Source organism: Haliaeetus leucocephalus, unplaced genomic scaffold, assembly GCF_000737465.1.
Source record: "Haliaeetus leucocephalus isolate CR32 unplaced genomic scaffold, Haliaeetus_leucocephalus-4.0 Scaffold1, whole genome shotgun sequence".
Classification (NCBI taxonomy): domain Eukaryota; kingdom Metazoa; phylum Chordata; class Aves; order Accipitriformes; family Accipitridae; genus Haliaeetus; species Haliaeetus leucocephalus.
This window is the reverse complement of record NW_010972437.1, coordinates 14,789,454-14,807,274: the sequence shown is the minus strand read 5'-3', so window position 1 is coordinate 14,807,274 and position 17,821 is coordinate 14,789,454. Positions and strand designations below refer to the sequence as shown.

Below are 17,821 nucleotides of genomic sequence, written 5' to 3'. Positions count from 1 at the left end.
AAGGCTTGTTATGAGATATACAAAAATCAGAGAAGTACTGGCTTGTCCTTGTCTACAACTTGTGGGGGAGGAGGGAAAAGAGGAACAATGTTTAGTTTATTAAATGTAAAGCAGAGACCAATAGAAAATACATTGTGTATGTTTCTGTAGACAGAAAAGGTAAAACATCTTTATTTTAGAAAGTCATATTTGTACTTCAAAGGAAAAGTTAATTGATCTGAAGCATTAAAATTAGTTCTATACTTATGACACATCTATAGTATAGTAATTTATTACTATGAATTATCATAGCTTGCTATGAAGGAGATTTTATCAATGCATTTGGAAAAAGAACCAACCTGTTTCAGACTGCATTTCGGTGGCTCTTTCTTCCACTTCAGTAGGGACTGATTCTGTTGACTCTGTTACTGCAAAAAGTCAAGCAAGAAGCTTTTTTATTGCCTCACAATTTCTGCACCAACGAAAGTTCTAGATAAAATGTTAAATTGTGATCCTACAGACTGGTGAGTTCTTCAAGAAATGCACCTTCTCTTAAGCAACCAGTGCTCGTTGTCACATTTCCCAGATATTTTAAATCTCAACTCCTAGGTATTTTTGAACCAGAGACTTGAATTTTTGATCAAACAGAAGAATTACAGAAGAACAATACAAAACTTTCTCTAAAATTCTTCACAGTCCATTTCCTATTAAACCCTCTCTGATCCAGAGAAGCTAATCTTTTCTCCCCACCCCAGGCTGTCCATCTGACTAACGTAAACACAATTGCTATAGTTAACTGAACTATAATTATTTGGTATTTTCTGCTTTTTTCTGATCTGCATGCCCTAAAACCTGCCTGCTTTCTCACACTTGTGGGAAAATAATGGAAGATTGGCAAGAGGCATTGTAAACACGCTCAAGTGACTTACAGCTGTGGTATAGAAAAACACATGTATCATACTAATTGTTGTTTACCCTTGTGTGTTTGACAAGTAGAACATCAGTTTTCAGGTAAACATAGGCCTCTGATAGGGTGCCTCTAAGTCTATCAGACATGCTTGAGATTCCTGCCCTGCTGCGGGAAAGATCAAAGCACCGTGGTAAACTATGCCTGTGTGAATCCCTGATATACAGGTGAAAACAGCAGGTTCAGTGATCCTCCAGCACAGACTGAGCTCTGCGGTGCCTGTGTCCCTGCTTGGGTGCCTCTGCCCGGGTGCTGCTTCGGGGTTCCCCTGGTTGGCGAGGTAATGAAAATAAATTTACTCTTTACATTTCATCTGTGGCTTTGTGGTTGTTCCTGCATCCTGCCTGTGCCAGCTCACACACACTACATGAGCCAATCTCATTATGTAGTATTACTGCTCCTTAAAATCTGAAGATGTTTGGCACTCATATTTTTACTTAAAGTTCTTATCTCATAAGGTGGTATTTCTTTAACGTTTAGCCAAGTTGCCATACTTTCTGTTACCTCCGAATTAAACAGCATACAAAGATTACCAGTCTCACTACTGCTTTCACTTTGATCTTCTGGTGCTCTAGAGGGTGGTGAGGGTGCTTTGCGCTTCATCCTTCGTAGAGAGCTGTTCACGGAAGCAGCGTCACTGAGCGGCAGAGAACCCTTCCGTACTAATTCCAGAGGGGCCTAGGAAGGGAGACAGGGAGGAAGAAGATTATTAGCAATCAAAGAAAACCAGCAAAATAGCTCTAGTAATTATTCTCCAAAAGTATTTATAATGTACATTTGGGAAAGAGAGAATATAGAGAATATATACCTATCACCAAACATATTATATTTCTCCTCTTAATTCCTCTGGGGAGTAGTTTTCAAAAAAACAACAAAAAACCAATTTCTAGAGTAACTGAATATATTCACAGAGGTACAAGATACAGCAGTAAAAGAAAATCAGTTGTTACATATAGTATAAAAGAGAATTTGAATTCTTTTATGCCCAAAGGCTATTCTACAACCCTCAAGTAATTTTTTTCTAAAAGTAGCTAAAAATCGTTGTGGAAAGAAGCTTCAACTACACTGCACTGCAATGACATGACACAACGTTTCCTTCTCCATTCCTTCAACAGCAGTCCTAACTGGGCTGTATACATAATTATTAGGATTTTTTTTCCCTACTTGAAATACTTGAACTTTTATAGAAATTTTTTGAATGCCAGCTTTCAAAACTTATCTTGGAAAGTACAACTGTCTCATAATACTTACTGAAGTTAAATTGTAATAAGTTGTAAAAACAATAATTATAATACCTACTGATGTTGAAGTGTAATAATGTCCTCATCATTGTAGCAAAAGACAAAAAAAAAAATTTTACTTCACAAAAAATCAAAACCATTTAAAAAATGGACAAAAGCTACCTGCTGAAGACTTCATAGTTTTATGATATGGCAGTCCAATTGCATTTTAAATTGTTTTAAAAATACATTCTGTGTCTCAAAAAGACAGTGGTTGTAAATTTGCCTGCCATTCTTAACTGCAGCTTGCCTTATGCTGAAGAAACCTGGCATTTCTACAGCTATTAGAATGGTAACGTTCAGGATCCCAGCAATAAAGGAGTCTGTTTTGGTACTAGACACAGCTGCCTATTTCTGTAGTAATTTTGATCCAAATCACTTGTCTAGTCAACAATATAATAAAATCCAGCAGTGAGATTAATTTCTTGCTAGACGGATCCACACAGCAACTGGATGTGGGGTCATCTTCAGAGAACTTCCCCGTGCTTCAGTTAACCAGCCCACTTTACAAAGCAGAATATCGAGGAACAGAGATGGCATAAATACACCTACAAATTTTTGTTTCACTGACAAACCTTTCAAAAACATCACTGACAACAGAATTGTTGACTGTGTCAATATCCATGGAATAAGATGCTTATCATTTAGAAAGCTACCACTGAACAAATACACATCCTACAGTAAGGGGGATGTTAAAGACCAAAAGCTAGAGTATTTGGCTGTACACAATCAAAACTATAAAGAAAATTACTCACAAGAGAAGTGATACTGGCACAAGATGTCTGTGAAGCAGTGTTTAGCAGCTCCTGTTAGATCTCAATAGAATACCTGAATGAATGAACTAGGATGGTGAAAACCATCCTCTGAGCTACCCTGGACATACTCAGTCATCTGTTTTGTCCCACCTCGATGTCAGGTATGACAGATCCCTTAGATACTTTACTGCACTGTAAGGAACAACACTGTCCAAAATGTTCGCACAATTCTTCTACCACTTTAATGCCGAAGCAAGCAACTCAAACATTTTACAGCAAAGCAGGACTCACGGTTTTAAGGAGAAAAAACAAAGCACAAGGTGAGATGTTCTTTTAAGAACAGCAGAGGATATGGACATAGCACTCCACTCCTAATTAAAAATACTTGCATGCTTGAATAGTTTTTAAATAAGTCAGTTTCTAGATTAAAACGTCACACAACAAAAATCACTTTACGCTTTCATAGCTTCTTATTCACAGTTCCCAAATAGCTCTACACACACAAAAAAAAAGAATTAATAGTATTCAGCATCTAAATTTATTCAGGAGGGGATGTCAAATATAATATCTCCCCAAATTAGGCTTTTTTTATTGTTTAATCATTTTTCTCCTTGGTGTTGGGCAGCTCTATTTTTCTCCTCTCCAGGCTGCAGCCCCTCCATTCTTCACAAAGACACTGTTTCTCTGTTCAAAGGTCTGCATCCTCATTTGCTTCGCACAGGCTCCCTCAGCTGACTGGGCTGGCAGAGTTCTGGGCATACTCGCTGAACTAAACAGATGTCACCAGAGTTCCCTCCTGCACAGAAAGAGTACGTGTGTAGGGGGGAAATAATGTTCTCAGCCTAAGAGCACAAATTCTACTAGAAGATTTTTATAAGCCTTTCTACTGCCCTTTGCATCCAAAGAAACAAATGATTTGCAAAGAGAGATTTCGAGAAAGTACTAAATGTTCTAGTTAAGGTTCAAGTGTTGAACAGATTTTCTCAGGAATTATTCAACATATGAATATTAAGAGCTTTCAAATCCTAACAAAGGCTGTAATGTGAAAATAGTACTTTAAACAGATGGAAAAAATTAAAATAATGTTATTAAGATGTATCTGACAAAGTTTTGGAATATACATCTGGGTGTTCATGTGTCATACCAACTGCTAATGATAACCAGAGCTTTATCAGTTACACTTAAATTAAAATTCATGTTAGAATCACTAAAGTAATTAACCGTGCTTGTGCAGAAACACCAGTGAACTCTATCATAACTTCCAAAACCATATGCAAGAGTTCCACTTTTCACACTCCTCATCCTGGAACAAGCAAGAGTGGATATGAAGGTTTTTAGCCTCAAATGTGTACAGACAAATTTGGCACCAAATCCCACGCCACCCCAAGCAGACACTTGTAGAGGCCAGTGCTTCCCGAGTTCCAGGCTCTGTAAGCAGTGACAGACATGGTGCCTGGCCCTTTCTATCATTTCAAAAAACAGAAAGTAATTTTGCCACTGGAATGGAAGTGTGTGTGGGGGAGTATTTGGGAAAGAATGTAGTGGTGGAGCATTTCAGTGTGCTGGAAAGCATACCTCACACCAGGGTCACATTTTCACACCACCAGTACCTACCTCTTTTGCTCCATAGGTAACTACGTTTAACAGAAGATATACAGGCGACTGGGATATCACAGCACATTGCTAGCCATATTGCTAGTATTTCTTTCTTCCCTTTGTACAAGTATGCAGGCAAATGTATGTCCAAGGATTAACAGGGAAAAAAAAAAAAATGTATTTGCTCTTACAAGGATTAATGCACTGAATTTCTATCACATGACTTAAGCTTCCCAAAATACTTAAACTTAGCCAAAGTACTACAGAGGAAGTAATATACCTCTGACCTATTGGAAAGAAAGGACATACAGGATATATTTGGAGAAACTCAGCGGGTGTTATTCTGTCCAAACTCCCGGTACTACTATTCTCTCCTATGATTTATCTACACACTTGCTGGTACAGAAGTAAATACAATTAAGGGGACAAGGTTATGCATTTGGTATACTGAGAAGTGGATGCATGAAATGTTCCTCACCAATTCTGAATCATATCAGAATCATACCAAATGATCTTCATGCAAACTTCAGTAAGAGCAAACAGCTAGTCCTGAGCACTCTCTTCTCCCAGGTAACCCTGGCTCTATTCAGGACTTCCCTGATTTTCATAGTGCTCACTAGGTCATTACCCAACCTCTCCTCTAAAGGGCTGACCATCAAGACTCAGGCAACTGAGCCTCTGGTGTAATTTCTTAAGCATGGAACTCATCCCTCCCAGAAATTTTAAGTAAGCTGTTCTGTGGCAGTGGCTAATAAATCTTTTCAGAAATACTTTATGATAGTTTAGTTGCTTCCCACCCTTCCCCCATTCTCCCATCTTCTACTTCCCTTACTTTTCTAAGGGGTAGACTGGAGATTTAAATTTCTTTAGGAGTTAGGATTGTGTCAATAACAGCAAGCTATATTTCTACAGTTGAGAAGTTCTATCCATCATTTAAAACTGTAAATGTTTTGACTAAAAATCTCCACTTAATTTTTCCTACCCAAGCATAGTTTACGTACGCTCCTTTACAATAACTGAAAACAGTGTAAGGATACAAACATTCATAGGATAAAATGAAGATATCACAGTCTAGTTTTATAAATAAAGCATTAGGAAGAAAATCAGCAATGGCATTTTGGACATAATCAAATGCTTTTCTTTTAAAAGAAATTTTCTTTTAAAGAAGTCTTATTACTAGAAAATTGCATCCACTTATGAAAACTGAAGATACACATACTGCATTACACAACAGCACTTTGCAAAACCCCTTGAGAGTCCTCTCTACTTGCAAGTTTAAATAAACTAGTTCTAAACATACTTCTGGCAAGAGGCATCTTGCCCAAAATTAGAACTGACAAGTGAGGGATTTCAGTATTAAAGACTTATGTGCTCATTTCCAATCTGATTAAACATAGAAATTTGCTGGACAAATATTAACTATTTAAACTTACTAGTCATCTTCTGAGTCTCATATAGAATGAGTAAATCTTGCTACATAGTAATGTGTAAAAGCTACCCTTACATCCATTGTACTAATTTCTCCCCTAAAAATAGGAACTTATCTCCAAAAACTAATGCTTTAATCACTCTGAAATTGAGGCAGAAAAAATTCCAACCCTCAAAACAGAATTTAACTGCTTATATAAAGAGAAAGCAGTTTCTTTTTTAAAGGAAGAGGAGTGGAGAAGCTGTAGGAGGTAAACATTAAAACCCTTTTTCATACTGTGAGAAACTGGACTACAATACACTGTGAATTTGAAGAAAGACAACAGTGAGAGCTCTGTTCCCTTAAAGTTGGCTCATTTCACTGTTGTCTGATGTTACTACTTTGGCATGTTTCTATCGACACCAGGCAAACAGTTTATCCAGGCAAAACTGACATTTCACTTTGTCTTCCTTGTGGATGTTACAAAAGAGATTTGTCCATAATAAGGCACATGTAGAAGGTCACCCTGGTCCACAGAAGAAATAAAGTATGTATCCAGTCCGCCAAATAAACTGAAGTGCAGGCTTCAGAACTTAGGCATTCTTAAAAGCAACATGATTTGCAAGGAAATGCTTCTTGTAAGGCAAAAGCAGATAAAAAGTAATGCTTAAGAAAAAAATAAAGTATACCCTAAGTTCTGTAAATTAACTTAATGGGACACTGCAATAACAGCAAAACTCCCAGACATACTAAATAGCCCAGTAAACACACCAATCAGCCTGGTGAGCAACCCAAAAAACACTTTAAATCCTACCAGCAGGACACACATTTTCAACAGTGGGGAATATGAGAGACCAAATTCTTATACTGTTTACAATAAAATAATGGTGGTCTAGTGTGACCATTGTACTTGCCTCATTACTGAGAACTGTCTTGGATTAAACGAGTGTAAGTCGATCACTTTGGGTTGAGAAAACATTAATGCACATGATACAGATGAAAAAATGCTATTCAACCATCAAAACTGACTTTATTCTACAATGCTTTTACATTTAATTTCAAATTCCATATTTAGGATGTGAATCCTTGGAATAAAGACTGATTCTTACTACATATTTAAATAGTGCCCTATTTAATTTGTAAAGTTGCAATGCCTGTAAATGACATTTTTATTTAAATAACATTATTTTACAGTGTCCCTTGCCTAACAACTTATGTTTTTAAGGGAACTTTCCTTTATTTTACAGTTAAGTGAGACTGGAATTCTCAATAGCTAGAGATACCTTTTATTTTATTTTAGAGACTTCAGTGGAAGCTCTGAGAAACAAGCTTCCAAATCTTCCCCTTGCCAGCATTACTTAAGCAGTGCTTGACCTCACAGCAAAAACAAGTATTTGTTGGTTTCTGTTAGTGATGAAGCCCCATTATATTTTTTTCTGTTCTCCTAATTATGTGCATACAGTTTTGAAAAATCAAGAGTCTGATTCACCCATGTGAAATAGAAAAGTAAGTTGGAAGGGACCTTTGGAGATCATCTGGTCCAACCTTCTGTTGAACACAAGGTCTTGGATTAGGTTATTGCAGGAGTCTGTCAAGGTACATCTTGAATATTTCTGGTGAGGGAGCTTCTACCACTTTTCCTGAGTGACCTATTCCAATGTTCAGCTGTTCTCATGGCGATGAGTTTTCTTCTTGTACCTGAATGGAATTTCCTCTGAAGCAACTAGTGCCCACTGGTCCTCATCCTGTCACCATGCATCCTTGTGAAGAATATACCTCTACTTTCCCCGATAACACCTTCTAGGTATCAGAAGAATGTGATTAGATCCCATCTGAGCCTTCCTTTTGCTAGAACATTTACGTTCTCCAACCTTTAAACATCATGGTGGCCTTCCACTGGACTCTTGCCTTGTTTTTAATCTCTATCTTGAACTGCAGGAACCAAATCTACACATAATAGTACAGGTGTGGCCTAAAAAGTATTAAGTACACCAGATGCGAGGTGGATCACATAGCCAGACCCCAGCCTGTACTAGTGCTTGGGATTACTCCATTCCAGATAGAGAACTTCACACGCATCTTTTTTTAAAATCTCATGCAGTTCCAGCCTGTCATTGTCTCCCTGAATGGTGGCTCTTCTGGTGGACCTGCCTCTCTGCCCGGTTTGGTGTCAACTTCAAGTTTGTTGAGGGTGCATTCAATTCCATCATCTAGGTTGTTTATAAAGATGTTTAACAGTACTGGCCATACTACCAACTCCTCAGGAACTCCACCTGACAACCAGTCTGACTTTGAGCCATTAACCACCATCACCGGAGCTGTTTAGCCAGTTTTTGTCCTATCTTGTGGTTCATCTGTATAGTCCATACCTTACTTCTTCAACAACAAAAAAAAATGTTGTGGTAGACTGTGACAAATACCTTGCTAAAATAAAGGTAGATGACCTCATCCTTCATCCTTGGACTTCTGCTTGCTGCTAACTTACAAAAGCCTTTCTTGTTATTCTTGACATCTCCTGCCGCTTCGAGCTCCAGGCTTGCCTTTGCATTCCTAACTGCATCTCTGCATGTCCAAGAAGTATCTCTGTATTTCTTTTTGGGAATTGCTCTGTCCCCTTCCCATCCCTCACATGCTTATTTTTGCACTTGAGCTCTCTCAGTAGCACATTTAAATGAGACTGTCTATTTTTATGCCTACTCCTTTTCCCACTTAGGGGAATGGACCACTCTCATGCTGCCGGAAGGCTGTCTCTGGAAATATCTCAGCACTCTTTCAAGAAGCAGCTTTATCTTCCAAGGAAGTCTCTCATAGGATCCCTCTTAAGAGTTCCCTGATCAAGTTGAGCAATATGTACTATGCAGTCCAAATTCATTCATTAGATGATATTTATTGGAAAGTAGATACTAAAAAGACAAAATATTTTACATGAATTAATAAAATTCAAAGCAAAGAGCAAATATTTGCCCACATTTAAGTCCCAAGCTCTGTATTATCTGATAAATCACTGTGCAATCAAATCAGAATAAAACAGAAGTCATCTTAAAACACACATGCCAAAGGCTTCTAAGTTCTAAGGGAGCTGCACAAAGTAGTACAAAATAGAAAATACACACAAAAATATAACTTAATCTAGACTTCTGTCCTTTCTTTGTGAGCTGTTCAACTTCAGTCAAATCACTTTAGAAGAATAAGAAATGTCAGCACAAAATAATAAATCTAAGCAATTTTGTTGAGTGACAGATCCTAGCCCAGCAGTCATACATTACTGTTAGACATAACAGGATATTAATCATTTAAAGCATGTTGACATTAATAAATTATTTTCAAAAAATTTGAATTCAATTAAAAGACAAACAAGAGGAGGTAAAAAAAGATCATGATTTTTTTTCTCCCCCAAGGTTCCTTTTATTAAAATACAGAAAGAAACCTTTGTCTTCTTCAAATGATAAAGCTTTTCAGCAGGACACAATACACAAATTCAGAACTTCTGTTAAACAGTGCTCTCTTGTGGTTCTGTGCATCAATGAAAGAGTAAATCATTCCATAAAGATAAAGGAAGTCACACTTTGAAATTTCTTATCTCTGGGTCTAACAAAAAATTAATCCCTCAGACTTGTATTTCATTTAGTTCTGCATTTTATTTTTCTAGCATGCCAATAACCTCATTTATTAAAGACCACCTTCAGATACTGCATTCAAAGCAAAGTATAAAATGAAAAAAAAAATTTTAGCCTTGATCTTTAGTTAGAATTCACAGTTGACAATTTGTGCAATACCAGGATAATACTTAATGCATCAATTCTCCCAAATTCTACTGGCAGAATTTCTGCATTGCATGGGATATATAGGTTACTTAAAAATGTAGCCTACATGTCTAGGCTTCAATTAAATACATCCCTATTCAATTAAAATAAAAATGTTACTTTAACTTGCTGGGAGCACAAGAACGTTAAGACTACTCCCCAAGATTTCTACCTTTTTCTAGTAAGGTAATGTAAAGAACAAACTACTCGTTATCACATGTAACTAAAACATTAAGAAATTACTGGAAATGTCAAAACATCAATTACTAGATATGACAAAGTGAGACAATATTCTCACATTTAAATATATAAACTATTCATCCAAAAGAAGAAAAAGGTGCTTACAATAACAACTTATATAAAAGAAGTTAGTTTTACCTTTTCAAAATACAGCAGCTACTTTGGATATGGGATATGAAGTTTAAAAGGAACACATCTTTCAATTTCTGTAGTTATTTTCAAACTAAGATTTTTAAAAGCAAGTACTACACTTTTATTTCCCATTTGTTTCAAGCCTCAGCAGATATTAACAGGGTTAATCAGGATTATTATGTCTAAGCGTCTTAAGAGAAGTGAAGCAAATGTAACTAACCTGTTCATTCCTATCAAAGCTGTTAGATTTCACAATATCAGATGCCGGTCTGACCTGGGCTTGTGCAAGTTCCTGGGGAGCGCTCTGAGAATTTGGCATAGGCGGTAAAGGAGCTCTCCGTTTCTTCGGCATTTCAGATGGCAGAGTGTTTGAATCATACTGCTTGCTAACAGTGTTAGATCTCGTGATAAATGTTGGCCTTGGCTTGCTCATCAATGGAGTTGCTGGGGCACTGGCAGCCTTGGGGTGCAGGGGGAAGAAAAAAAATCCAAGTTACTTATACTTTCTGGAAAACCATCAACAGTATTGATTGCTCAATACGAATGTTTCTAGAAGTTTTGCCTATACAAAGTTACACCTTACTTGTTCTTTTTTCTTCTTGCTTCGTTGAAAAAAGCTGAAAAATCCTTTGTTTTCTTTCTCCTTCAGAACATCTAAGTTTTCAGATTGGTAGGAGTCTAAAATAGAAAATAATAGTTCTAGATGTTATTTATTGCACAGATTATTTCTCCTGCATTCTTACAATTTCACTGTCTGTCATAAGCCTCCTGGAAGGATATACAAAACACAAGTCACCTATAATAGTTTTTCTAAACACTGCAAAATGAACAGGTTTCCTACCATCTGTGTTCTTCCTGTCTTTCTCAGAACTAGGAATAGATGAGTTTCAGCTGCTGCTAATGCCCCTAACACCTAATCCAGCCCATCCCACTTGTCATATGTTACGGTTCATATCACAATGGCTGTAAAAGGGAAAAAGAACATCAACCTCTCCAGCTCTCAGTTCCTAACAGTTTAAATTCATGGCAAAGTGTGAGGTGGGACAGGTCAGGCACAAGCCTGCCCATGGTGTGGCTATGGAGAAAGATCACCGAAACACCTGAGAGGTGCTGTGCACATAACTGCATGGCAGTCATAGTAAAGATAGTCAAGTCCATTCTGGTATCTTGCAGAATTTATCCTCCTTACATTGTCTTATTCGTGCAGATGATTTGTAAATCTAAAGGTTGTCTCTTTTTAATTTTTACTAGATTTAACCTTCTTAAAGAAATCCTACTGAATGCAAATGCAATGAGCAACAGAAATCATCAGCAAGGCCACTATGGGTTCTTGGTACAACTATCAATATAAACATGACTGTAAATGTAATCAATCGATCTAGGATAAAACTATACAGAAATACTTCATATATAGCTGGGTATATCCACTTCTGTATTATCTTTTAAAATATGCATTTATGATAGGACAGAGATAATTACTCATGTCACAGTTAAGCAGATGTTACAATAGGAGCGGATGGTAATGTCATGTAAGTGCTACAGTTTCACCACCTGTTTCAGTAAATCGTACCTTGCAAAGACGGTAAATTTAAATCAACTGGTGATGTGGCTACAGAAAGACAAAAAGAAAGACGGAAAATGTGAATCTGAATCAAGGATGCAGTTATAAGTTACAAACACAGAAAGCCAGGCTGAATCTTCAACATTAGGAAAAAGTAACTGGGTACTTTCCCAAAGTAAAAGGATGTGTATCGTTACCACCTAATGCTATAAGCCATTTAAGAACTTGAGCCTGAAGACATGCAACACAGACTGGAATCTTGTAAATAAGGAGAGACACTCCACTTACATTTCTGAAGGAAAAAGGAAAATAGGTATATAGAATAGTCTGCTCGCTAAGTTTTGGATTGTCAGGCAGTCCAAACTTGGAAAATAAAGAGGATTGTAAAATTAAAATATCATCTGAATAAAATAAAATCTGAATTTAAATTCTACTAAGTAAAAGGTACACCTCGCCATTTACTTTCATGAAGAAAGCTGAAAATTCAGAGCTTTGAAGCTGTCTGCAAAACTGAAATGCTGAACTACTTTGTCTTGAGGGAGCTGAAGTATACCTACATTTCCTAGCTGGACACTGCCACGTAGAAAGCATATATACCCTCACATTGTCTCCTAAGGATTTTTGGCTATTGACTCAAATGAAGCACATGTCATACTGTGCAGAAGGCAGCTCTGCCAGTCTGTAGATGAAAGCAGTAGCCAGACGACAAACAAGACAATGCACTAAGGGCATATGTAGTCCAAGTAACATGTTTAGGCAAGTTAAAATATGTTTTCCAGTGGGGAAGAGAAAGATTCTTCATTTTTGTTTTGTTCATGGGAAAAGGACATATTTTCCAAATCTGTCATTCTCCTGTTGTTCAAGATAACTGGCCTTTGGGAAGTAATTGAGAGAACTTTTGAAACGGTAACCACCAAACGATAAGGTTACTGTATTTAGGTAGAAGGGGGGAAAGGACACAAACAAACAAAAAAAAACCCCAAAACAACAAAAACCCCCAAGTTTTAGAGCAGAAGGAAAGAAAAACAAGCAAATAGAACAGTGGTCAAGACCAAGAGTGAGCCCATATTACTGCATTCTATACTGAGGTAAGAATTTCCTGTGAGAAGTGTCTGAAAAAGAACAAATCACACTGTATAGAATTTTTAATCACAGTACAATAAACTCTTCATGAAAAAGATAAGCTTACAGCTAAAGGTGAAACCAGACATACGAAATATATACAAATATAAGTTAATTCATTGTGCCCCTGTTGGACCACAATTAAAAAGAGAATTATTATTCCTTCACAATCTATAAAATTAGCAAACAGCACTTAGAAATATACATAAACACCATCAGAACATTCTAAAACTTTTAAAATTTTAAATAATTTTTAAACAAAACTAAATTTCTCTAATGTTTGTTCTTTTCAGCTCCTCTTGATTCTATGTCTTTTTTATGAGCTAAGGGAAAGTTGATCTTTTTGGGGAAAGGCTGGGGGAAAGTAAGGAAGGGATTGCTTTTAAGTGATCGTTTGCACTTAGCCACCTTTGCTGGTACCTAACACTTTCTTAGAGAATGAAACCTTTATAAAGCACTTCTCAAACATAAGTACAGGTAAACTTGTCCCAGTTTCAATTTTGTGGAAGACTAATGACATATATACTAAATGGCTAGAAATTAATTTCTTCGTAAGTAAAAAAAACCTCAACAAACTTCAACATTATTGAAATACTAAGCAATTATCTTTTCTATAACTGCAATGTACAAAAGTTATCTTACCTCGACTGATATCCATGGCATATAATTCTCTTAGTCCAAGGTCATTAAGAGATTTTGTCACATCAAGGGGTTCTTGAGACTGGTAATTCTTCAACAGCAGAGTGTGTGAAGGATCAAACTCACATTTACTACAGATAATTGGTATGAGTTCTTGAAGGGGTGAATGCGGACTAACTCTTACTACCGTCTTCTGTGTCTTCTTGTAGTTTATCACTACCCTTACTGTTTGCTAAAGAGAAGAAAATTCCAATAAATACCAGCACAAATTCTGAAAGAAGTGGGATTTTTATAACAGCCTTACAGTAATGAAAGGAATTCCACTTATGGCCAACTTCACCAATGTTATAGATTCAGAAACATTACGAGAGAAACTAAGAACTATTTTGTGATTCCCTTCTACACAAGAAAAGGACACATGAAACAGTCTGCTCCTCCTTTAGCATCTGTCATTTGCCTGTCTGGCAGAGTACACTGAGCTTGGAGTGAGATGCCCTACTAGGTTAGGTTACATTAGGTAGCTGTAGAAGTCAGCCAAAGAGCCACGAGTGCACGCATGTGTGCGCAGACGTAGAACGAAGGTAAAAGGGCAGCAGGAGAGATCCCCTGGCCTCGTGCAAGTGCTTTAGATAAATTAAAAAAACAGTATTCTTCTATACAGCAGGACAAAGGGAGAAGGAAAGATTTAGGCAACACCTAGAAGTTGCTTTAGTACTTCTAAAAGCTCCTGCCTTCTTAAGAAGGAAAAAAAGCCTAGTAACAACAAAAAAGTACAGTATGTATTAAAGGAAAATGAACATACAATCAGAAGGGCATATATATCACAGCATGACAGATGGCACAAGTTGTTGATTTTCAGTTTGTGGAAGGCTGTATTCTGCCACACTTCATCTGCAGAATTTGTCAAAAGGACAATAAGGCGTGGGATTTCAGATAATATTGTAATGTTTCCTTCTTTCGGCAGCAAAGACGTTTGCTGCAACAAACTGAGATATATTTTACCTAAGAGGAGGTTATCAAGAACATGGAGCCAAGCATTTCACGGGGGTACATGGTGAGAGGATGAGACACAACAGGAAAAGCTGAAACAAGAGGCTCAGCTACCAGCTTAACTTGTTGCATACAATAGTGATTCTAATTTCTCAATACACTTTAATTTTAGTTCTCACCTCTGGTATAACCGGAGCAGGTTTCTTCTTATCCATTTGTTTTGGCTTTACAATCACCTTTTCCACTTCAAGCATTCCCACTGGTGTGTTGGGTTTAAATTTAATCAGACTGTTTTCTGCTGATACCAACTCTATGGTATAACTTGATGGATTTAAGTGGTACTGTGCACAGAGAAAGATCAGCAAGTCCATCATGGGCTTCCTGTAAAAGACAAATGGAACTGTCACAACAGATGACAATTAAGCAGGCCATAACAAAACGTGGTGCTAAACATTTAACCCAAGTCATCCTTTCCCTTCCATGACTAAATAATTACTGCCAGGCACCAACTTTAAACATCTTCAACATCAAAAAGAAAAAAGGCAAGCCAAATCCCAAAAAGCACCACTAAAAAGAAAATGAAACCAGCTCACACAAAAGTATGCCAAGTGCTTGAGCAAAGGGGGAAATTTTTGCTTGTGTGAAGTGATGCTTTTCCCGAGGTCAGCAGGGACATGTGAATTAGCCACCTCATTTGACATTTAATGGGAACTGTAGCAGCGGTGATAAACGGTATTCATTAAAAACAGCAAAAGCTGTTCCTTCCAAAGCTTGAAATTTTTATATCCATTCTGAGGTTACAAGGGACTTTATTTTCAGAAATTCTGAGCATGAGCCATTTGGAGGAAGCAGAAGAAATGAAGTTTGAGGATGTCACCTTTTAAGGAGGTCTTACATTAGGGATCCCAAAATGAGTACCAGATATTTAATACAGACAGAGGGAAAGAAGCTAAATGACAATATAGTAGTTGAATGCAATTTCTTGAGAAGCTCTGTGTGATGCAACAGATGTCCTTTTCACAATGAAGTATGAACTGAATTTTTCGTATGTAGTCACTAACTGTATGTCCTTGTTCTCTCAGTGCTCAGTGAAGAACATGCAGAACAGTGTATTAAGATAGGCTGATAATTCCCAGTTGCTACTGGAATAAATTTATTAAAGCCGTACTTTAAACAGAAGTGTCATAGAAGTTTAAATAGGCCAAAGGTAAGAAGCGTACCCTAACCTTGCATGTTACAGCCACTGAATAAGGTTATAGTACTATCAGGTCACTGGAACTGGTCATTCCTCATTTAGAGTTGGGTAATCATCTGTAAGGAGCATTTCATTTTGACGCCTTCTGCATGTCTCAGTTACAGCTACAAACAGAGAAATCTATCACCTGCTCTCTCATAAGCATATTATGAAAATAATTCAAAAGCCTGTGAAGCAATCAAATGCTATGTTGAAAAGTACACTGAAGTGTCTAGCAGAAAATTAATATAGGGTTTGGCTGGTATGGCTTTATCAGAAATCTTAAATTCTAGATGTAATCTCATAACAGATGCAGGTATTCTGGTAGCATAGCCAAATGTGGAAACAGATAGCTTCTACAAAAAGCCATCAAGCTAAGCAGAATTCTAGATAATATAAAGATTGTGAATAAATTTATTAAGTAGGAAGTTAAACCAGACTTTTCATGTGATGTGGTTCTTTAAAAAGAATTAAGAATGACTCAATCTTAGAAATTACTGTGAACACTGTTCCCCCCCCTTTAATTAACCCTAGAATATCATGCCTGTTTTCACTTGGTCTTAAAGAAAAAGTGTTCCTTAAGCAAACTGCCTTCTGATCTCTAGAAGCAGGGCTGGATGCCCTGGTGCACATGCTGCACTTCTAGAAGATGGAAACAGTTTTAAAGCTGACAGATATAGTTACTGAAGACCTGTTACTTTGGGTTTTTTCCCCCCAGAGAAAAAATTTCTGCCTGCTTAAATGGCAGAATACTTGCCCTCAGGAGACAAAGGCAGGAGGAACAATAAAACCAAAAAACATGGAGAAATGATGCTCCAAGGTGTCAAAAAGCAGCTATCAGGTAGTCTGAAGAGGTATAGAAGAATGTAATATACTCCTGTGCCTTCATCTAGATGATATATATCATCCTGAGGGATTCCATGAGAAATGCACTGAGCACTGCAGAAAAATAACTATTCCTCCCCTTTCACATAGCTAAACCAGAGAGTTTATTTCAATTCTTCTCTCGCATATATTACAGCCTGCACCGATTAGAAGAAAGAAGAAGAAACTACTCTATTTCTCGTACTTCTAACCCATAATAGAACAAGTACATCCATCTCGCCCTAATAAGAAAAGAGCTGCAAATGCAAATCATGTCATTCCCCCATTTCACTGGGGGCAGGGCAGGAGGGAGGAGGAGGGAGCCAGAGGAGACAGCAGACACTACTTCTGTAGTCAACCTTTCTGGTTATCAGCCTAGCCAATAAGTTACCCATTACTTTTTTTTTCCTGGTGCATTTTTATACACTGACTAGCTTTAAAAGCTACGCTTCCTCTGGCCTTCAGTTATTGGAGAATGGTGAGAACAATGAGAATTCACAAGCAAAGATCACAGAAAGCTGTCCTGTGGAAATGCACCATGGTGACAGGGGCAAGCCCTCACATTAACCAGAGTCACAAGAAGTGACAGAATGGAAAGTAAGGAACATAGCTGCTCACAAACAACAGAGAGGTACATGCAAATTAGTACATGAAAAACAGTAATTCAGTGCGAATTTGCTTTCCATTGGTACTTCCAGAAATGCCCTGCTTGACTGGAGGATGCTAGACTTTAAGTCCCCCCTCTACTGGAGGCCAAGACACCTTCAACAACTACTTTCAACAGACATTCCTACAGCGATACAAAAAGCAATCGTTTTTTGTAATCACATCCTCCAAAACTTGTAAAACTATTTTTTGCTAAAGCCTTCAAGGATTGCAGGTAGAGGAATGCATATAACACAATAAATTTAACAGCTGCCATAATTAATACTTAGTAAAAGTCCAAGAAGTAGCCATCAGCTCTCTTGGAGTGCATCATCTGCCTGTCCTCCTTTACCTAATTTCAGTAAAATCTTTACCTGAAACATCTTTAACTTCATTACATGACTTAGTTTTCCAGAAATCTCAGACCATAAATTTATTTACATATTCCTGCACCCCTTCATCTCTTACCTATTTTCCCCTGGTTATACCTACCTGACTAAATAACAATAAAAAGTGGGGAATAGCAGCCTCTCATTACATCACATCACTGATAGTTAAAAAATTAACCTTCACCTAGAACTAATCAAACCATGTTATGTTTGTAAC

At 37.3% G+C, this 17,821-nt stretch overlaps 1 protein-coding gene across 1 annotated transcript in view; it reads right to left on the bottom strand.

Moving 5' to 3' along the window:
• Positions 1-17,821, bottom strand: part of COBLL1 (cordon-bleu WH2 repeat protein-like 1) — a 39,429-nt gene that overhangs the window by 15,480 nt on the left and 6,128 nt on the right. Inside the window, exons 3-9 of the mRNA XM_010567519.1 lie at positions 14,652-14,853; positions 13,486-13,714; positions 11,731-11,769; positions 10,744-10,838; positions 10,381-10,620; positions 1,480-1,624; positions 339-407 (exon numbers count right to left, since the gene is read on the bottom strand). Coding sequence (XP_010565821.1) covers positions 339-407; positions 1,480-1,624; positions 10,381-10,620; positions 10,744-10,838; positions 11,731-11,769; positions 13,486-13,714; positions 14,652-14,853 — 1,019 coding nt within the window. The remainder of the gene's footprint in view (positions 1-338; positions 408-1,479; positions 1,625-10,380; positions 10,621-10,743; positions 10,839-11,730; positions 11,770-13,485; positions 13,715-14,651; positions 14,854-17,821) is intronic.